Source organism: Pleuronectes platessa, chromosome 2, assembly GCF_947347685.1.
Source record: "Pleuronectes platessa chromosome 2, fPlePla1.1, whole genome shotgun sequence".
Lineage (NCBI taxonomy): Eukaryota > Metazoa > Chordata > Actinopteri > Pleuronectiformes > Pleuronectidae > Pleuronectes > Pleuronectes platessa.
The window spans coordinates 15,130,862-15,154,151 of NC_070627.1; the positions used below are offsets into that span (position 1 = coordinate 15,130,862).

The 23,290-nt window shown below is 41.7% G+C and overlaps 1 protein-coding gene across 1 annotated transcript in view; it reads left to right on the plus strand.

Moving 5' to 3' along the window:
* LOC128447317 (guanine nucleotide-binding protein G(i) subunit alpha-2) overlaps positions 1 to 21,668 on the plus strand; it is a 48,290-nt gene extending 26,622 nt beyond the window's left edge. Inside the window, exons 2-9 of the mRNA XM_053429692.1 lie at positions 10,330 to 10,372; positions 12,943 to 13,084; positions 13,461 to 13,621; positions 16,897 to 17,025; positions 18,943 to 19,072; positions 19,268 to 19,421; positions 20,402 to 20,614; positions 20,726 to 21,668. Of these exons, the coding sequence (XP_053285667.1) occupies positions 10,330 to 10,372; positions 12,943 to 13,084; positions 13,461 to 13,621; positions 16,897 to 17,025; positions 18,943 to 19,072; positions 19,268 to 19,421; positions 20,402 to 20,592 (950 nt within the window). The 3' untranslated portion in view covers positions 20,593 to 20,614; positions 20,726 to 21,668. The remainder of the gene's footprint in view (positions 1 to 10,329; positions 10,373 to 12,942; positions 13,085 to 13,460; positions 13,622 to 16,896; positions 17,026 to 18,942; positions 19,073 to 19,267; positions 19,422 to 20,401; positions 20,615 to 20,725) is intronic.
* Positions 21,669 to 23,290: the final 1,622 nt, after the last annotated feature.

A 23,290-nucleotide genomic window follows, 5' to 3' on the forward strand; every position in this document is an offset into this window, starting at 1 on the left:
TGAATAAGAAAGGGTTATCCTACAGTAATGTAGAGTGAAAGAGCAGCAGGACAAACTCATGCTGTGAGGTTTATTTTCATAGTGACTGTGGAGCCAGTGAAAGATGCTGAACCTCCTGGTTTTGTTTCATTGTTTGGACTGAATCTTAAAGGGATAGTTCATTGGAAAATGAAATTTCACTCTATCTAGTCACCACTATGCAGATGAATGGGTGGGTGAGGTGTTTGAGCCCAAAAAACACTCATTCACTCCACACTTCACCCACCCCTCCATCAGCAGAGTGGTGAGTAGAGTGAATTTAAATGTTTCTTGTGTGTGGTCCTTCCTGTGGGAGTAGTACAAGTTTCACATGGCTCTCAGACACAGAACAGAACAGTGTGAGACAGTACAGATCATTAAGGGTGCAGGGACCTGCTTCAATTACAGTATTTGTTCCAGATTATTTGGTGTTGATGCAAAACTCAATTACAGTCCCAGGGCTGCCCGATTCAGTGCTGTGCTTTTCTGTATGGTCACACTGTGTTCAGATTTAATTTTTCTATGGTTGTCTCTAAGGGAGGGGCCACCTGAACGACTCTGGGGGCCCAGAACATGGCAAGGGGCCCGAAATATTCCAGCTATTGATTTTATTTGTCGGAGCTGTGGATCAGGTTTTTTCTGTTGTAATCAGATGATACATTGGTGATTTAGAACGTTTACCGTTAAGTATAAAGGATCTTCAAAAACAAAGAAAAGAATGCTCATCATATCATCAGATGGTTATAATAAATCCAAATTTAAGTCGAAACACATATTTGAAACAGTTATCACATGTACACATTCTGCTACACAATAAATCTTGCAAAGAACACACACTAAACAGCCAAAACAGAGGAGGAATGTAATGTACAATAAGGGCAAAAATCCACAAGCTCATTCCACATTAGATTTGAGTGCAGTGAACAAAGCTGTGTGCTTCTTTATCCTTCAAAAGAAGCGCTGTGTAGTTTTTCTTCATCCTTACAGGTTGAACATCTGTCTGATTTAAATCTGTGTTTGACCCCGGTTCGATCCCATAACAATTGTGTGTCTGTATGTGCAACAGGATTGTCTTTCCAGGTCTTTGTCTTTAGCCGGGGCTGCATCGCCGTTTCAGGGGTCATATAACACAATCCTTACACTGACCCCACCAGATGCCTGCGAGACGTAAGCTCTGATTAAACCACATATATGAAAGTAGGTGGCAAAGTCAGAGAGTGGATGAACAGATGAATATAACTAAATATTTTTGCCAAATCTGCATTTTTCTGTCTGATATTAGTACAAAAATACTGGCATCTTCCTGTCACACAACAGCTGTGGTAGGAAATCATCCATCATGCCAAGATTTTAATTTCTAAAGTGTAAAAATGTTTTTGTAGATCAGGATCAGTCACCAAAATCGTAAGCAACACCAACTTGAACATATCTAATATGATACGCAAAAGAATGGATTAAAAACACCTGGCTAATTCCATCACTTAACTAAATATATGATCATTTTTGCTCTTTACTTGCAGCACAGGGGAACATGTTAGTAGAAATGTGTGATTGAAGCTCATTCTTTATTGTAAAATTGATTTTCTTGCTTATTTGCATTGTAGTAGCGTAATGTCAGAGGGAGTTCTCTCCAGATGTTGCAGCACATTAGAAAATCTCGAGGGCTGCAGTTTTTAAGCACCGTTCTTCTTGACGCTCCCTCATCCGTGCACACAGTTTGAAAATCAACATCAATTATGAATTCATTCCATCTGGTGGACTGTGATTACCGCTCCTGGCGCTGTGGCGTGCCTGATAGCTCGCCGCTCCGTCCAACGGATTCACTACAAAAATTCAGAGCCGATGAAGTGAGGTGGGGGAGCGACACTCGGATCAAAGCCATGACAGAAATGAGAGAGAGAGAGATCTCACCATTATTTTTATTTTTAATTGATCATCGGGATTTAAGGGGCATGAGTCATCTGTATTAAATATTGACCGACTCAAATCGATGCCTGATCGACTGTAGCTGCCCTGTTAAGGCTTTGAGCTCTAATCTACTACTGAGTGGGAGTCAAGGTTGTCAATCATTGGCAGTTAAGGCCGGGGACCGGCCAGTTAATGTGTCATCCTCACGGTGGGCCTGACTTTAAGTGTCAGACCAGGGTCCCTAACAGCAGCACATCTATTTCTCTTCTCCTCCTGTCCTCTCTTTACCTTTGACTTACCTCAGCTGATCCTCTCTCCTGTCGGCTACAATCAACGTTTGCCATTCCGCTTATCTCAGTGTGCCAAATAATTCCTCTCAAACCAATTTTCCTATTTTGGAATGATTAAAAATTATCATCATCTCCCAAAGCTCTCTTATCTTTCCCAGTTGACATCTTCGTCTGCTTCTTCTTCGAATCCCTTTGTCATACTGAGATGTTTGTATTCTTCCAGTTCTACGTCCATTGTGTTTTAAAACCATCAACATGCCGACTCGCACGCTGTGAATTCTTCCTGTGATTTTCTTGTTGAATTCTCAAATGGGCTCAGTCTGACATTTTCAAGGCATTTTTACTCTAGGCCTGGCAGGACAAGCCCAGAAAATGTCCAGAGTTACTGACATTAATGTTCTCACATCCAGGCCCTCTGGACATTTTCTGGAAAAAGACGTATGTCTGAAAGCACTTATAGACAGCTGTAATGGGACAGGGACTTTTTTTTTTACCAGTGGTCCCAGTTCCCTGACGGAGCATTTTACCTCTTACACTTTCAAAGATGACAGACTCCTCAGCTCCTGTGAGCTATGGTATCATTTGTTGGTATTTCATACGCAATTTGTGTCTCACTGTTGACTGACAAATTAATCTATGGCCTTCAAGCTCATGCAAAAATAATAAGTCATATATAAACGCCACCCAATTCTGGTGCTTTTTTAACAAAACTTTTTTAATTTACTTTCAATTTATTCTCCAGATCTGAATAGGTGTGCTTCCTCTTCTTCCTTGATTTCTCCTGATATGCATCAGTTAATCTTTACCACCGCTAATTGCTCAGGAGGTGTGTTGACCATGTGGTTCACATTTTCACTCATAAACCGCACGTAGCGCTCCGAGCTCCACTGCTGTATGTTTATGATCCCTCAATCAAACGCAGTTCATACGAGTGTAAGTCTTGCTTATATTTTTATGACTCCAGAATTGGTGAGGTTAATGATTCATCGATAATAAACATGATGAGGGGTTTTCCATACACAGTAAAGCATGTGGCAGCTCAACAAGTCCCAATTGTCACATACTGCTCCTTTCAGCTCTGCATCTCATCAGCTCTGGCTGCTTTACCATCGAGGAAATGCCATCTTAAAACTGAAGAAGCTTGTCATGATTAATGGATTATTGATATTTGCTCCGGCCTGTAATTTGTCAAGGGAATGTGCATCCTTAAGGAGACTTGTCATCAAATGGCTTATGTGAAGGAAATGAAAATGCTCTTTCCTTCCACCACCATCGTCAGTATTGCCTCGCATGCACTCGACATACATAAAGAAGGAAGACTTCTCGTGGTCTTATTCCTCTCTGCTTTGGCAGCAGTTGCGACTCTGCTGTCCAGACTTGCTCGTTGCCCGAGGCACGGTAACCATCTGTTGGAGGAGACTGAATCCGTCCGTCGCTGTCTTTCAAACAGACAGATATGTCAGTGAATGTGTATGCATGTGTCTTTGCATTCACGAGTGTACACATGTTCATGCAAGCTGCTTCCATTTCCTCCTTGATTGGATCTGAGAATAGGAAGTGACACATGTGTCTCTCTGAGGGCCTCTGGTCTCGGGTCTGGGTTGGCACATTTCTCAACGCTTGGCGAGGGAACGGGCGCCGTCGGACCGCTCACGTTCAGTGTGTAGGCGTTCAAGGAGAGTTTGAGAGAGGCTCGGAAGGAATGATGGAAAATGAAATTAATTAGATTATAGAATAAAGAGAGTGAGGCCCAGGGGAGATAGGAAAGTGATGAAGGCTGTTTTGTTATGCAAGAGATGTGTCCGAAAGTTCAGTGTGGTGAGGCTGTGTCCTCTCTGTGGATCCTCCTACAGGAAGAGTTGCCGTCTCAGCGCTTTTATTGTTATTTTTTCCCCTCTAACATCGCCCCCCTCTTCTCTACCTTTTGTTTTCTTATATTCCCATTGCTTCCAATTAGGTTACTCATCTTGGCGTGAAAACCGCCCTATCACTTTTCCACTGTATGCTTAGTGGACTGTATATTAGTGGGGAGAATTCAAGCGTCTCATTGTTTTATTTAGTGGAGTCTCAATGTGTCTCAGGCTGCCGCGAGTGAGAAAAGAGAACGTGAGGACGAGGAGTCTCAAGTGGGTGAGAAACGATGTCTAACAATAAGACGAGCCTTTCGTGCACTGTGACTCATATTTATCTGTACTCAGAAAAAAATCACATTAAAGTGGACTTAACAGCATTAACTCTCAGTGTCTCTAGGTGGATATTGATTTGAAACCTTATGACATCCAATGTTTGCCTCCATTGGCCTCAGAGTTCAACTTGAAAGCCAGTTCATATTTGATATTCATGGGGCGGCCTGTCACCACTGAGGTCACACATTGATTTATTTATCAGGTCTGCACTGAAGTGGAGACCAGAGGGCCGTTTCATTATAGATTTAGTAGACGGCGGAATATTCTCCTGCTCTTGACGATGTTTTATTCAACTTTCGCTTTGTTTGCAACTCAGTTATTGGCAGCTTAGGACTAACTTCAATAATTGTTTCATTAAAGCATGTGACATTCATTTTTCAAAAGCCGACCCAATGTTCTATTAATTTTTCAGTAAAATGACTGCATGCCTGATGGTGCAGTGCAAATGGCTCCACAATTACAACACAGTAATTACTCAGAGGCCGCCAGTCTTATTTAGGATATTTTGTGAAGCTTGTAAAAGCATGTTTGAAAGAGGACTGCATGCAACACATTGAGGGAGAGATATGAAACTGCCCACTCCTCCCTATTGTAAACAATACATGAACAAAAAACCGTGTGCAGTTAGTGGAATGTAGGACAATATCTCTGCAAGAACACACGCTTGTTGAAATGGATAATTTTATACTGTGTTTGAGTTATTGTGCCCACACTCTGTTTAAGGCCAAGCTGTTACTGAACGCTTATCAGCCAGGGAGAGCGAGAAATGGCCTCAATCTGAGAGGGAAGAAATCTTAATGAAACCTGAGGCCTCTGTCCATATTGTCTCTGTACTAGTCTGTGGATACCCAAACTGGGCCAGGTCTGGACAAACTTTTTTGCAATGACTGTTCGGTTCTGGTTTTTAAGCTTCACATAAAACAACAGGGAAAATATCGGTCTCTGGTTGGGTTCTGACCCAAAACGCAGAAAGACTGTCAGGCTCGGCAATTTTCTCTCTCAGGCTCGGTTAAGTTCCGACAGAAAATTGTGGCTTGAATCCCACTGTAGTCTGTGGGATTGGTTGAATTACCTTTAAAAAATATTCAACCATCTCTTCTCCTGTAATTGAAACCAGGACACCCCCTGAAACTGATGTGTTGTCTAAAAATCACCCTCAAATGTCCAAGTGTCCACCGAGGTCAGTGCCACTGACTTTCCTTCCAGTCTTCTTTTTATTGTATCGTCATTGAGTTTATGCCTTAAAACAGTTTGTCAGAGTCATCAGGACTGAGAGCCCTCTCAGCACTGGTTTTGTTATTTAAGTATTTATTGTTTTAATTTATTTCCCAGTTCAACACATGTTCCTCTCATCTGCAGTGAAATGAAGCTTCCTCAGTGATACCCCCACAAGCGATTCATTTAGTCTTTGCTAGTGGCCATAAAGTGATTTGTTGCGGGTGGCGAGGTCAGTTGTCAGGCTGACTGAAAGGAGGCGGAGCAGTGTGAGTTACTGGTTTGAGCTATAGCTCAGATTGGAACGGTTCAGGTCTAAGCATCAACAGCGGCCCTGTGTTCTCAGCTAGCAGGCACCCACACTGCTGCCTTTGTGTCTTGTTCCCAGTCCCACCAGGATGGGTCACACTTGCTCCAAACACATGCACACTTATTCACACACAGAGTATAGCTTTAACACCAGTGGAGGTGCACAGTTCCATTTTAAACTAGATGAAGCTGTGGATGCAGGATGCTGATGCAATGTGTCGGCACTGCAGGACGATAACAATCGTTTTGAGGTGTTGACTGTCAGTCTTGACACAGGACAGTGGGAAGGACCCTTTGAAATGTCTTCTTTTTATATCTGGACTTGTCATTTTCATCATGCTTAACTGGATAATGGTAACTGGCATGTCAGGAGTTCTCACAGAGGAGCAGGCCGGCACATTTCTTTGTCTCATTTAATTCCATCACTCGTTAAATGTGGGAGTAGATAAAGCTCTGTCAGACCTTTCTGTTAATCTGTCCTTCAAAGAAAACTCAAATTCCTCTTTAGGATGTAATTTTCAGATATTCAATCAGTGAAAATTGCTGACTAAAGCAGATCTTCAGGAATTTGTATCTTGACCTTTGACCCCAAGTTTGCCAAGAAAAAAATATCTTGATATTTAACCTTGAGACCAATCAGGCAACAAGTTTTTTTTTATGTCTGATAAAGCAGAGGTAGAAAACTTTTAATGCTCACACCAGACTCCTGAACACTGAACTGAGTAAGTGGGTTCTTTGTCTGGGAAGTCAGAGATTAAAATGATTGTGCAGTAAATCAGATAATGTGAAGTCTTGTCAGCCACAAGAATACGTTTTATTCTCAAGGCCGACAACATCAAATTTATCTTCCCTTCCACTGAAATAACTGTCAAATAACTTTACAGTCAGCAAACTAGCTATTACATACAAATAGATCACATAGATAAAAGTGGTTCTTGGTGAACACTCAGTTGCTTTGCTAGCGGTAAAAAGTATTGTAAAGTATTAACCTTTGAGAGCCACAAGCTAGGCACATCATTGCTGGGCAAACACATTGAAAGGTGCAGGATCTCATACGCTGCATCAATTCACAAATACTTTTCCGAGAACAAAAGTGTCTTAGTAGTGATTGGTCAAGTCACAGGACATATTTCAACAGGTCCAAATTTGATGTCCAGGTATTTTTGGTGGTTCAGGTGGATCGCACTCATCTATTCTTAACATTTAGATCTCTCAACCTGTCGCTTAATACCTGGATAATTGTACCCAAGCACAAAAAACCCCTGCACAGTCGGAACCTAGCGATTTCCCCTGGTACAACAATGATAATTGTTTTTCATTCCAAGGGGCCCCTCGTCAGCGACCTGCACTTCCTCAAACAAAGCTAGACACCCAATTACAACTCATTTGAGTCCAAATGAAGCCGCAGCTAAAATCTGTGGGTCCCATGTCGTCTATAAATACAGGCAAGGGTTATTTCCCTCATCTGCTCTCTAACAATTAAATTAATGAAAGTGCCGCGTACACCACTGCAACAACACACTTTGTGGGAGCAGTGCATTCTCTCCTTTTATGAAAGTTAGGTTTGCTTTAGTCGTGTGTGTGGTCACGTGGGACTTGATTAGAACTGTTCCTGTTTGTATTTGCTGTCGTCATGTGCGGAGGAAAGGAAAACCTCAGAGTGACACTCACCACCTGTGAATACAGTCTGTCCATCATGGGTCAGACACCCGGCCCTGTCCTGCTGCAGGTGGACCCCAGTCAATCCTGATGGTACTGGTTCCCCCTGGCACCCGTCTCCATGTTGGTCCTCCCCGTCAGTAATCAGTCTAACCCTGACTGTTGCAGAGAGATTAACAATTTCTCTGCTGCTTTGTTCTATAACTATATAATATGTCTCGATGGTTAGTCTTCCTTCTCCTAGTATATTATTTCCTTCAGAGGATATAAAACAAAGCTTACTCTGCTACTACCCTGACTCTGTGAGATCTGACGATGATGGTATGTGTGCTCAGACATATTTCCTCCCAAAAAGGCCTGTTTCATAGCAGATATTTTGATCTATCGTTGTAGGAAAATCACAGATAAATAATAATGTGTGTGCACATGTGCGTGCGCGCCTCTGCTGTCGTGCTTGTTCAGTTAAGATATTATTAGTTAAAACAAAGTGTGTCCAGCCCTGCAGGAATTCTGAAAACATTCTTACTAAAGTACATGTGCTTGTATAGCTGGTGGCAGCCTTTAATACTGGCTGGCAACTATAAAATATTCAAGACAAATATTGCATCACAGGCCTGCACTTCCTCTGCATGTGTCTAAATACGTTGTTGTTGAACTACGAGTACTGCAGCATTAGTACATTTCTGTACAAATAATATCCTAATATATTCCCTAATTTATTGTGCTCTACATTTCTTAGACGTTTAGTATTCTCACATTAAAGTTTCTGTCAGAGGCAGATGAACAGAGTATTTTTTTTTAGCAGGCCTATCATTTGCTCCGGACAGATTCCACACGCACATGCTTGAATGCTGAGAACACACAGTCTGCCTGGAGATGTATTTGTGTTTGTGTTGTGCAGTGAAAAGAGCTGCTACCCTTTTTGTTAATCAAACCAGCAGCGGCACCGAGATATGTGCCAAACTTCACTGCTCGCTTCTAACTGTTATTAGCTTCAGATTCACTGGACAAACTCCAAAGGGCATGTTTACTACTATCAGGAGAGCTTGCGTTTGTGTGTTTGTGTTAACTCACAAGTCTAATATGCTCTCGCAGTTTGAAACCAGACATGGCACATGGCTCTTGGGACAAATTTGGCCAACTCTCTTTTGCTGTGTTGTTCTCCTGATATTTAATGCAAAATAATTAATATCCCTTATTAGTGCTTAAACCTAAGACACAGTTAGATGCAGCGTAAGTGTGAAGAGGTTTAAGAAGAAACATTCTGACAGCCTTTTGTAGTTTTAACCAGCTTGAGTAGAAGTGGAAGGCTGATCAGAGAGTGCATACCTCTGTCAAGGCTAATGCCCTATTTCACCTTGTAATAAATAAGTTGTGGGTTAACCCATTTAACCGGATCCGCTCCCAGCGTGAATGGGATTGGCTCCAGCTCCCCTTATGACCCTTTAATTATAATGTCTTTACATAATTGACCTATGGATGGATGGATATTTTTCTGTAATGTTGCTGATGAACAAAGAAAATCAGATGAAACATAGCTTCCTTGGTAATGGTGCTCATTGGACACATATGATAAATCCATCCATCGGTTTGACTGCTTGGTTGCGGGGGAAGCAGGATTTACGCGCTGCTAAATATTGTATCTGCTTTATATCAAATGTAGGGCAATCTCCACAATGTTTCTTTTAATTCACATCCAATGTATACAGTACAGCCAGAGAGAGCACCTTCCCTCAGGTGTAACACTATTGTCCACAGACTGTGCGGCAGATGGACGTTCGCTTCTTCACAGTTTGATTTGCAGATTACTTGGTCGGAGACTCCAGAACCATGTGGTGGATGCAAAATGGAGAATGTCACAATGTCTCTGCGTGAAAACAGAAAAACACTTTCACCCTAGTGTCCTGGCTCCGCAGGCTCAGGCCCCGGACACAAACATTACATCTTTGACCACGTAGCACACACCTAATGACACCTTTAGGCTCTGGGATGATAAATTAAAACTGTCTTCATTTCAAGAGAAAACTGTTTGTTCTGCTTGATTAGCCAGTCTGAGCTCATTGACCATGCAGGAGCAGGAGCTGACAGCTGTCTATGGAAACTATCTTTGCCCATTACTACCCGGGGGCTTCTCAGTGCATGTGCGTGCTGCATGCTGTGTAGTTGTATATTTTGAGGGTCATCCCAGAGAGACTTCACCCTGGGCGAGTTCGAATGGAGAGTGCACTGACAGGCACCCCTGGGTGTATGTGTCTGTATGTGTGTAGTGTTAAATTCCTTGTGGCAGATGAGCTCTCCCTGGTCGCCTCAGGCTGGTAGAATAAACATAGCACTGGATAAGAAGAAAAAAAAGGCCCCATACCCTGTCAGACGTTTCCATTAAAATGTTAACTACGATAAAGTGACTTGTCTTGAAGAAGAGGAAGAAGAGGAGGATAGGGTGGCAGGTGGATTTCGTTGCTTCAGAGGTTCAAAGTGTCTCTGATGTTTCGACTGTGAATTAAAGACTTTGCTTCATTGCCATTTCAACTCAGACGACAGCTGGAAATGTCTGGGTTATAGCTGTAGAGGCACAATCACTGTTGGTTCACGGTGAGAGGAAAGAGTAGACTGGTTCAGGATGGAAGTGAGAGATGGAGAGGGGGGAGCTCCAGATGTGAAGCGGCCAAGCGGGCTGCCTGTTTACATGTCTGGTCTAACGGGAGCGTATTTTTAACCTCTGCCTGTTTTTGTTCTCTCTGCAGGTGCTGGCGAGTCAGGGAAGAGCACCATTGTGAAGCAGATGAAGTGAGTGACTGCTAATTGTTTTGCTTTTCCTCCCAACAGGTCTGACAAAAAACAACAACAGTGATTTTAGGATCAGTATTAACTGCATGATCAAATAGAAGAATTATAGCATTGCAATAATTTGTGGATACTAGAACAAACATATGGCACAGATTTCTTCCTGGGACTTTCTTGAATTTGAATCTCACACGGGACTCACATATATGTGCACTTGGTGTCGGCGAGATCGTCTTAACGACAATTATCACAGTAACAACTTAGTCAGCTCTCAAGCCAATGTGCCCTAATGGCTTCACGCCTCCGGTTGCCACATGAGAGGCTGAGTTCTGCTCAACGTCTGCTGCATGCCACGCTAGCAACGCAGTGCAAAGGAACCACAATGCAGTTCGGCAAAGTAGTCAAACTGAATGAGCAGCGTTTCACCTGATTCCTTCAACGCTTATGTGTAAACCAGATCCTTTCTGTGAAGTGATTGCACGACATAATATGATATATTCATTGGCTTCCATGTTCCCAAGAATTATCATCTATATTTAGAAATGGGTCAAAATGTAGAAAATGCGAAGCTCAACTATGCAGAATGTGACTAAATGCACTGAAGATACTGCTTAGTGGTATGAATAAGTGAGTCATCATCTTACTTCCTGTCTTCCTGAGAGAAGACACTTTGCTGTGACAGCATGAGAGAAAGTCGCAGTGGAGGAGACCCCTCTGTCAGATATCTGGCTTGTATTAGCTATGCTTTTAGGTGCATGCATATTGAGGCCCTCATATAAAGATTGTAATAATTATGTACAGTGTTATCTATGTGGACTGTTGCTGTCGTATTTCTTTCCCGGAAAAAGGCGTGTGACACCAGACAGGACGGAAGACGTCTGAAATAGACCATATGTGGGAGGGTTTATCTCAGCTCTACACCAGTTTAACAGTTGGATCAGCTGGAAACCGACTAGGTTATTTCACACATAATCTACAGAAATGCTTATAATCTTCATTTTCATGTCCCTTTTTTTATTCAAATTTAAGGAAAGAAGGTATTTCCACTAAATGTGGTCTTCCAATGTACAATGTACATACAAACACACTCACACACACACAGAACACGCACACACACGTGAGCTGCATCTGCCTCTGCGCTGCAGCGTATTTTATACAGGGGTGTTTCTGGTCTGATAAGTGGAATCTTCCTGCTCACTGATATGGTGACTAATGTTAAGAGTTAGACACCCCCTGGCAACATGCTGGAAATAGGCCATTAGAAGTCAATGCAGCATGAACATTATCACAAGCCCTATGGAGGTAAGAAACAATTGTTAAGTGATTCATTAAATCAGCGGAGGAGTCGTCGAGTCACTGTGCAGAATGCAGATACAGTATGTCAGTACACTCGACTGGTTCCAGGGTACATCACTGGTTTGTTTTTAATTTTTTTATTTTACTTCACATTAGAGCTGCACCATATTGGATTTTGGCCGATATTCAATGTGCCGATACAAATATGAATACCAACTTATTCCTATACCCCGACTCGTATGTTGTTTGGCTGAGAGTATCAGCTGATAGACGTATTGGAATCATTGTTTGCCGATATGCACCAATGTTAAAATGTTAAATATTTGTTTTATTTTCTTAATTTAAGTTCAATATATGTGGATGCTTTTTTTATTTAAACTGTAAAATATCATGCCTCAATTTCTTTATCACAAGGGATTGATAATTTCATTTGAGGAATAATAGATATATTTTATAATTTAAATGTTTGGTATCGAAAATACATTATTTGCCATTGAGTTCACATACCAGAGCCCTAGATCTTTACTTAAATTAATTTCCACAGTTCTTGACACCTGTGGTTTTCCTGCTTTGACATTATAAATGTCAGTCATTTAGACTGCATGTAGACAACACTCAAAGACAGTTACTTGAGTATTCGATCTTTCTTTTGCACGACCTCTTCTGTAACATGGTGAAATTATAGATCTCAGAGATACAATGCGAAGGATTTTCCTTTTCATAATTTTAAACAAAAGGATAAATGCTTCACAAACCGTGTGAGTATCACAGGAAGCTCAACCAGTTTCAATGTTAAAAAAACCCTCTGACAGTTGACTATAATATATTGTGATGAAGAAAGGATGAAATATAGCTCGAAGAAAAGTGACAGCCACAGGAAAGCATTAATGACGGGTTTTCAATTCATCCAGATTTAGAGTAATATTGAAAATGTGCAGTGACAGAGACAGGAAGTGAGGTATTTACTCTGCTGTGTAGATCACGTGACTTTATTGACAACACACAGACGCCGGTGTCAGTTCTTATCAGCACAAACTCTCTTGACTTCTTCGTCCGTGTCCTCTGGTGTGTCTGCTGTATCCCGAGATCAGACAACCAACCCTCTGATAAGCTGACGACCCGCTCTACCCCTGAGCCACAGCCACTCCCTAATAAGGGTGTAGCTTTAAATGACCTCAGGATTAGGTTTAATTGAAAAATTTAGAATCTGGCTTAAAAAATATGTTTGCATGTTGTTTAACAGCCTCTCTTTTTTTATCTTTCCTCTCCGATTTCAGGATCATTCACGAGGATGGATACTCAGAAGATGAGTGTAAGCAGTACAGAGCGGTGGTCTACAGCAACACAATCCAGTCCATAATGGCCATCATCAAAGCCATGGCAAACCTGAAGATCGACTATGAAGAAGCTTCCAGAGCGGTAGGTCTCTAACAGTAAAGTAGACACAGAAATGCATAAACATTAACCATGGTCACCCTCTGATAAACCAGGATGTGAATACCATGTCACGACACAGAAAGTCTGTCCAAGCTTAAAAGCAAAAAGGAGAATACTGGACTAAACGTATACACTAAAAACTACAATTTAATCTTACTATCGGTTAAAGATTATAAACTTTAAAGTAATCCATATTTTGTCATAATAAAATGTATTAAGGTCCATTATTTCTGAACATTGTAAGAAACATTGTTGCGCTTATCAGCTTTGTCTCATGTAGATATATAAATCATTTTTCAAGCTTCATACTGTTAGCACTGCATATGTGAGTTTATTTGTGTCTTTCTTTCCTTGCCAGGACGATGCTCGCCAACTGTTCGCCCTGTCCGCAGCAGCGGAGGAGCAGGGCATGCTGCCTGAAGACCTGTCCAACGTCATCCAACGACTGTGGGCCGACAGCGGCGTCCAGATCTGCTTCACACGGGCCCGAGAGTACCAGCTCAACGACTCCGCCGCCTAGTGAGTGCTTTAATAACACAGAATAACATCAAGATCCTGCTGTGGATTAATGTGTCTCAATATAAAATACTGCACACAGTTGTGCTAGGATCTAAAGTCAAATCAATGTCCCTTTATTACCTTTGGAGTTGAGTCTGCTGTGTTGTAAGATTACACCGGGGGTTGTGATGCAGAAAGGATCATGAGATGTGTGATATCAAATATGATCAAAAATAATAACTGAAATGATTGTTTCCAATACTCATCAAATGTTGTTTGTAAAATAAAGTTAACATGACTTGGAATACTTAATATTTAGGGTTAGCTACTCAACAAGTGAATTCTCTGTGTGCATTCAAAGTGTCATTTTGGAGCTAAACACATATAATCACTTGATACAACACAAACAGTAGCTTGTTAAAATGTTATGCAGATCTGCATTTTCCCTGCTAACTGGACTTGAGCAATGTCATGACACTTTACTCCACTTTAATGGAGAGAACATTAGGCGTACGGTTCAATAAATTATTATTGTTCACAAAGAAGCTGAGCCTTAATAGACTGTCAACCTCCTCCAGAATATATTTTCATTGTTACTTTTCATCTCCTCTTCCATCTCATCCACATCTGCCTCTCCTCTCGGCTTCGAACGTTTTCTCAGTGCTGGATTGTGTCTCTGTCATTTCTCACGTCGTTAATATGTCAACACACTACTTTTCTCTGCCTCCTCACATTAACCAGTCAGGAGAAATTCACAGAGAGCAGCTACAGTCATTAATAGAGAGGACGTTACTGTTTTGTTTAACCGCTGACTTTTACTTTTGAGACCTGTCGTGCCGCTAATCTGCAGCAATGTGGCCGCCGTCAGCCGCAGGTTGTTAATTACATCAATTACCCTCTTCTCTGAGTGCTGCATTTGTTGGCCGTGCTTTTTTCTAATGCACCAGTATAATAACAGGGAGAGAATAAGGTAATTGCGAGCGGCTGCTGATGAGAGGAGGTGAGGGCTGGGGATCACTCTGATCTCAGACAGGCTCGGCATCGTCCACTGCTCACAAACTGCTCTTAATGTGTAATACACAAGGTCTTTGACAATACAATGGCACCTCCAGGTTGTGCTTTAAACTGTCAGGTGAGTGTTTCCCGAATCATTACTTTGCAGTCAAGGCGGCTTTTTATTTCCAAGGGGAGCGATATTGCTGTGTTTGTTTTCAGCCACTATAATCACAACATCCCTGCCTCTCTGCTCGTGTTAAAGCCGAGGGGACCCGGTGGAAGCAGGCGACGCACAGAGTTCCATCACGGCTTTGTGGGGCGCGGAGCGAGTCGGTCGCTATAACAGAAGAATAAATGAGCCTGGCACTGGACTGTAATCCATGTGTGAGCACAAGCTGAGAGCCAGAGAGAGGAAGGGAGAGATAAAGAGAGTGAGAAGGAAAAACTCACATTAACAGAGATCTCTCCTCTCATTCTCTAGCTTTGATAGAGGGGGACGTGCACTGTACACGCTGAAAAGAATGGATCCTGCTGACATTATTTAAGGAAACGTACACAACCATTTCACGTGTGTGTGATTGTGTAAAAAGAAAATATATTTTTTTGTATGCAACAATATTAACTGCCCATGGCTTGCACACCTCTACTCTAGTTCCCCTCTACCTTTTGGGTACATGTTGTCTCCAGTGGACTGACAGGGTTTGTTGTCGACCTTCACTTTCTCACTTCTTCTTTTGAGAGTGTAAGCTGTCAAAATTCAATTAACCGTCAAGGCTTATAAAGCCGACGGCCAAATCAAGCGGAGTCGTAGAATCTGATGTGTGGAGTGGGCGACAAAAGCAGCCTAAATCTCCTTCTCTCCGTGGGGAGAGGGATTATGATTAAACTGGCTCGAAGTAGTGATGTGAAGGCTCTGATATCTACACTGTTTGGCTTGAGTGGGATTACACTCAGCACCAACACTTTGTTACACAACAGACTTTGTATCCAGTTGATTATGTTGAAAATATGGTCAAAAGCTCTCATTGTCTTTCCAACTCCAAAATCTTCGTTGGCGTCTTCTACGTGTATGGCACCGCTCTTTCATCCCGAGATATTTATGTATTTTTCAGTTTTGCATCCGTGACGTGTGAAACACATTATCGACTCACCCACTCGCTCTCTGTGAGTTTGACACTCACTTGCTAGGAAGTTGGCAGGAAAACCTCTGGAAAATGTTCGGAGGGACTGACTCAGACATTTGTTTTCTCACATCCAGCATCTTCCCTCATTGCAGGAGAACATTTTATTATTATTGTATTAATATTTTAAAACTGATTCCTATGTTCTGGCTGTCCTCTACACTGTTTTCTGTCTCCAAAGCCACATTAGGTGATTTAAGTATTTTGCTCATGAGCATTTGAACTCTCTACTCAGCATGATTTAGTGATTACATCATCAACAATATTACATCAATTTGTGGTTGTCGATCACTCATCAAAATTATACACTGCTACTAACAGGACGGTCGCTTTTCACATGTTTCCACTTGCAGAAGTTTCTGAGGATAATTCTAGTTTTTAAACAAATACACAGACTCACTCGCATCACTTAAGACCTATTTAAGACTCCTTAGGGAGGCGGTGGACTAGTGGCAGAAACTTGGACTATGGGCAGAAAGGGACTCTGGTTCGTCTCTGGTTCGACTCCACGGAGAAACAACAAAAAGACGAACCTGGATTAATCTGTCCAAAAATCCAAGAGGATTCTCCCTACCCTGTCTAGTGCCCCTGAGCAAGGCACCTTACTCCCCCAACATCTGCTCCCCGGGCGCCATACATGGTCGCTCACTGCTCTGTGTGTCCTGCACCAGATGGGTCAAAAGCACAGGTTAAATTTTCCTACCTGCATGAGTGTGCCTGTGCATGTCTGTGCATGTGTTTGGGACAAATAAATGCATCTTAATCTTAATCTTAATATTTCAAAATGAGATGGAGGGGTGATTTTAAACTAAGAGGACACAGGGTGGCTGTGTGACCTGTCATGGAGTCAGCAGAGGTAAATAAACAGACTTGTGATGCTCTATGACTCTGACTCCCCATGTAATGTGATTATAAACTGACAGGGGTGAGGCGACGCAGAGCGCCGTCATCAGACCACTTCCAGTGTGACGGACCAGTTGAGACTTTGCCCCTGAGGCGACCTTCCCTCAAACCTTATCTTAACAACAACTGCAGATTCAGATCTTTTTCCCCTTGTGAGAGTAGAAGACGACAGAGTTCATTCCACACTTATGTGATATGTTTGTGTCATCCCATCAGTTACCTAAATGACCTGGAGAGGATAGCCAAGACGGATTACATCCCCACGCAGCAGGACGTGCTGCGGACTCGGGTCAAGACCACCGGCATCGTGGAAACACATTTCACCTTCAAGGACCTGCACTTCAAGTAAGACGTCTCCTCTTCCCGGTGTTTTCCATCTGCTTACGCTTAACATCAGAAACACAACTTGTGTTATTGGAGGTTCAATCAACGCATCTGCTCACACTGTGAAGCTCACACTATAATTTCACCTACAAAAGTCCACAACTGACTAATTCATTCACTTAAATTACCCAAGTGTCCCTAACCTGACCAAGTGCTGTGTAAAACAACCAACACTTTCACTGCATGTAGCAACCACCTCCGCTCATATGTTTAATAGTGAAGCTGCTGTTTAGACATCACAAAGCTAAAGTGATGAGTGTGGATGAGGATGAGGTCAGGCTCCGCTCAGCTCAGCAGGGGGCGGCCGCCATTTAATCAGGCTTCTGATCATCTGCTGAAATTCATCATCGGGTCTGAAGTGTTCTGACAGTTTTCTGGAACATGTCCCACGTAAGGATGTACACAATTAACGGGTTTTTAAAGGCATCACTGTGTTTTAAACCAATGTCCCACCAACATGAAATCATTAAAATCTCAAATATTATAATGAATAAATGGTCGCTCATGCTGTTGCCTTGTATTCTCTATGATAACAACAATACCTCACATTGATGGTAATTGTAGAATTTTGTAAATTGATCGGTGCCTGTGCACATATTTATAAATTTACTTGAGTTGTAACATGTAAGTAACTTTCCCTTTTTGGAAAGTCCTTAAATAAAACTTTCTTTGTTGCTCGACATCCGCCTCTGTGTCAGCAGCTGAGCTTCAGTTGCATTTACCATAAACAGCTCATTCTTCCCCTGCATAAGAGTAACAACAGGAAGTTCTTCTGTAAAGTTTTTACAGCAGGATTAAAATCATCAGTAACTTAAAAAATGTATTAGGGAATACAACCTCATTATTATAACCCTCTTCAAATGTTCCTCACAGTGGAAATGTTTTTGTGTTTGTGTGCTAGTAACAGTGTTAAACATTGGTAAAATACAATCTGATGGTTGTAGTCCCCCCTCCAGCCACACACAGACACACACTGACACACACAGACTCACACATACACAAACAGCCACACATATCTGATGAGCACAATAGCCATAACTAATGCTTTGAGAAGAGCAAAGGAAATTTTTTGGAAAGATAATTCTTGAAAAAAGCTCTTACTTAGACTTCAATCTAAGTCCATTACATGAGTCAGTTGAAATGAAAATGTGTAATAAAAAACTCTATTGAGTGTCTGCGTGTAGTATTATTCTCCTAATTACCTCTTGATATATTTTATTTCTTTGTGGAAGACATAAACCCCATCCGACAGCATGTGTTTACCTCCAGCAGTCTCTTCAGCTCTGTGCAGCTGTGGTATATCTCACTTATGTAAGCAGCTCTGGATCTCAGTGTAGAAGTAAACAGTCTGATCTGTGTCACTGTTCTAATGAGCTCTGCTTACTCAGCCCAAAGCTGCACTGTCCGTGAGAGTCGAGGTTCGTCTCTAATGAACCAAACGCTCTGTAATGATCGGCAGGAAGAAGTTGTTTCACTGCTGGTGGACGCTCTCAGTATTAGATGGAGATAATGTTCAATCTGGCTGCAGCTGGATTGAGCTCATCCATCTAGGTTCCCTCCTTCTTCATGAATAAGTCACATAGGATCTGAGTGAAAGCCTGTCGCCGCCATGTCTTAAGCCCGCCTGTTACCACAGCAACTGCAGTGTACTCAAATGCAGGCAGATGCCAGGAAAGTGATGAGACCTGTGCAGCGAGCTCCCTGCCCAGAAGAGAGGAAGCAGCAGAGTTGTATTCACAGGAAACGGGGGAGAGAGAGCGCACACATTTCCTTGAAGCTGCTTGGCATGGTTGTCATATTGAAAAAGTGTTTTCCTCCTGTGCATACTCCCATCCGCCCTCTCTCATAAAAACTGTGTTTGTGTCTGTGTGTGTGCAGGATGTTTGATGTTGGTGGCCAGCGGTCAGAAAGGAAGAAGTGGATCCACTGCTTCGAGGGAGTCACAGCCATTATCTTCTGCGTCGCCATGAGTGCTTACGACCTGGTCCTGGCCGAGGATGAGGAGATGGTGACTTAAAATGCTTCTTCTCTTTCGATTTCAAATCAATAGCTTCACGATCACTTCCCAGTCAAGCCCGTTCCCAGGATAATTCTCAAATGAGGCGGGAGTTTGGCATCTGAGCAAACTCATTTCCTTTATGTGCCCTAGTTGTGCCGTTCAATAATCTCTTCATCTCTGTTCATTTGTGCGCGCCCCACCCAGAACCGGATGCACGAGAGCATGAAACTGTTCGACTCCATCTGCAACAACAAGTGGTTCACGGAGACGTCCATCATCCTGTTCCTCAACAAGAAGGATCTGTTCGAGGAGAAGATTGCCCACAGCCCTATGACCATCTGTTTCCCTGAGTACACTGGTACTGTATCAAAGACTCAATTCACAAAGAGGCCATAGCTGTCTGATTTACAAAGCTTCCGTTCATGTTGATGTTTTTACAACCGCTTCATTGATTTGAAAATGCAATTTTCAGCCTGAGCAAACTCGAATTATACCTTTAAAATAACGTTTTTAAACTCGAGGGAAATATTCTGTCAAACGGCTGCGAAACTTTCGTTTGTTACCAGTTCTTTGTTCCTGAAATCACAATCACAAATCGTATGTCTAGTCTCTGTTAGTGCGTCTCATGTATCAGAAGTAAATACTCTGTATAGAGATGGATGACATGGCTCTACTTTCTACAAGGGTGAAGCCGAAACGCTGAGGTCCCGCCGACACTTGCTTGACCAATTACATGTCGATCTCACCTGTCAATCATGCTATTGTGCCCCAGTTTTATTGCATCAAAAAACGTATTAAAACCAAACTTACCAATTAAGCATATACTTTTGTGATGAACCTAACTTAGATGCAGAGAAACTTCTTTTTAACGTCAACATCTATTATTCACTATTATGGACAAAATGGGATTTATAACCTATCCTGTACCCGGCCACCAGGAGGGATGAAGACGATTCGGCTTCACTCCTGATCCACACTCTGTGATTAGCAGCATCAAAGGGACGGAGTTAAGCTTGTTTGAAAATAATTCTGCAACAGAGTCGCCACCTGATCCAAAAGCTTTAAAATTCTTTGAATCATGAAACAAACAATATTCTTTCATCTAGATGGTCAGAACAGTCTTTGAGGATTTTGGAAATGCTTGAGTTGTTAAAATTGGGGTTTCCAAATATTGCTGATTAATATTTTGTTCAGTGAAAATTGTGGCTCAAATTTAATGGTAATATGCGAGATACACAAACCTGAAATGGGTCTATACAGATAGAAACTAAAAGAAACTGCCTTTTTATTTTGTATTCATTTTCCTCGGGCTCTTTTCACTCCATTGTTTCCTCTCAGGTCCCAACAAGTACGAGGAGGCCCAGGCTTACATCCAGACCAAATTCGAGGACCTGAACAAGAAGAAGGACACCAAGGAAATCTACACCCACTTCACCTGCGCCACCGACACCAAGAACGTGCAGTTTGTGTTTGACGCCGTCACCGACGTCATCATCAAGAACAACCTGAAGGACTGTGGCCTCTTCTAATAACACAGCTGAGAAAGTCAAGGTGCGCTCAGAGAAAATACTCTGACAGGGATTCAGTTCTCTAACATGCCACAAAATAGATCTTGTGTGAAAATGACTGACTTGTTTGTGTCTTTTTTTTGTGTTTCATTAGATTACTTGAACAGTTCTAACAACCACGACGGGGGAACCCACACACACATCATGAATGACTGCACTGGCCAACCACGATTCCTGCTTTGATCTGCTTTTTATAAAAACACCTAAGAGACTGATAACTCGACGGGCCTCGCAGAATTTCAACAGTTGCTGAATCAGTCACACGTATCGTTAACTCTTTGGGCTTTGACCACAGAAAAGAATCAACGTTTATTTTCTATTTTTGTTCTTTTTTCTGTTTTTTTCTTCTTCTTTATTTTTAATTACTAGAGGAGGCAAAGGAAAACTTTTTTTATATAAATGAATTCATTTAACCTTTAGAGATTCTGATGTGCAAATTATTAAACTTTTAATCACATGAAGCTTATTTTTTAAGACATGAAGCACAGGCATGGACAGAAAATATGATTGAGAGAGGAAAAGTGCTTTCTTTTTAATAATGTTTACATAAGTTCATCATTCATAGGCAGACTGCATATTGTTCTGCATGACTCAACATGGCAAATAGTAGCTCTGTAATCTGCACAAATATCTAACATTCCTACAAAATAAAATAAAAAATAAAAAAGTAAAAAACAAAAAAAAACATGGCTTCACATGCAGGCAGAAATGAAATCCTAACTGATATTTAAAGTATGTGTGTACCTAACATTCTTTCACTTTTTTATAGTACCATTACCATGTCTGTTGCAGTATGTTTGTGCCTTGACTTCTGTTTACAACCGAATCCTAGATATGCTTTCAGTACCGTCTGACCACCTGTGCGCCGATAGGTTTTCTTTTTGTTTCTCTGCCTAGCACCCTCTGAATATATAGTGATTATTAATGACAGACGAAAATCTAATTCAGAAAAAAAAGGTTAGTGTTTTCTTGGTAAATATTAAAATGCTTTAAAAGTCCTATATGATTTAATTTAAATAAAAGTAGAGATCACCTGACTCTTGTACACTTGTTCTTCCTCTCTGTTTTGATGCTTTATGTTTTTTATTGCAGCGTTGTTTCTCTTTTTGTGTTGAAACACACCGACACTCTAACATGTTAGTTTGTGTTGTTGTTACACAGGGGGATTAGATTGCACACACAACTACAATGTGGTTACAGGGGGTTCAGAACTCTCCAAAAACAAAAAAGGTATTATTGTGCTCATAAGGAGTCTGGCAGCTTTATACATTTAAGTAAATAGATGTGATCGGTGAATCATTCAGCCATAGAGGCTGGAGAGGGAACAGATTTCAGCCGTTACATCCTCAGCCGTGCAGGAAGGAACATGTCAAATAAACAGCCCTGGTGTTTGGTCACAATAATAAAAGATGTTATTCACTTGAATGTCAGGTGCACTTGGTTTGGAGCCTGTTCTCAAACACGAGTAGAGAACTGCGATGAGTTCCTCCTCAAGTTCTCCTCAGGTGAAGCTTTTTCTTATAAGGCCCTTGGTGGTTGAGCCTAAACAACAACATGAATCTAAAATTGCAAAGGAGCCAGTGTCCATTTCCTTTTCGAACACTCCAATAATCATGTATAGCAGTATTTACGATGCTCTAAAACACTTACCACGGGTTACAAAAACAGAGAAGGCCAATAAAAGCAAACTACTGGACAAAATAAATACATTAAAAAACATTAATCACACCATACCAGCCGTTCTAAAATTTAACCAGTCTAATACAAACAAAGGTGTAACATCAGAAATTTCTCAAATGCTTATTTAGATAATTCAGTTTTATCATCTCAACACAAGTCAACTTCAACCATAACTTTCTCCTGAGGACGTTTTTAGACGAGCTGGGGGCGTCCTCTAGTGGACACTTTAATTACAACGCTTCAGTTGTAATTAAAGAGACTAAGTTACAGGACAGTACAATGAAAACAAAGAGTCAGGAACCACTGATTTTTACCAACACATGAATTATAACTGCTGCTCTATCTGCAGTTCTTCTGTTAAATGAAGAGCTGCTGTGTGTCAGTGACTCTGAGGAGCAAACTGCTGTCTTCTGTCAGTGCAGCTGCTTCCTGAGTCTTTCCCACCTCAGTGGTCAGGGACAAAGACAGAGGGACACCATCAGTGAATAACACGTGATGAGGGACGAACAATCAAACAGGAATTCTATCAGATCAAGTTCAATGTTTTGATCAGGGGAATGGAAAGAAGGAGAGCAGCTGTCTAACTGTACACCGATTGAGCCCAACCTCTAAGTGTATAATGTTATCTGCAGACACATCTGTTAACAACTTACCTCAATATAGCTTAATGTCATTACCTAATGAACAGAGTTTATTGAGCTCAGTTGGCTTTTGTGTTCACAGGACAGTCAATATGCCTGAGAACATTTGTTGAGGGTAACACACACACATACACACACACAGGTCTGCGCCTCTATCCTTATTAGGACTTGGCATTAACTTTCGTTCATCGTGAACAGCCTCACCAAAATGTTATCTCTCAGGTTCACCATGACCAGTTCATGCCTCAGCCCAACCTTAACCTGACCATAGTTCACCTCGTACCACTAACATTGAGCAGGACCTCAGGAATGATGTTTTGCCTCATTTAGACATTTGG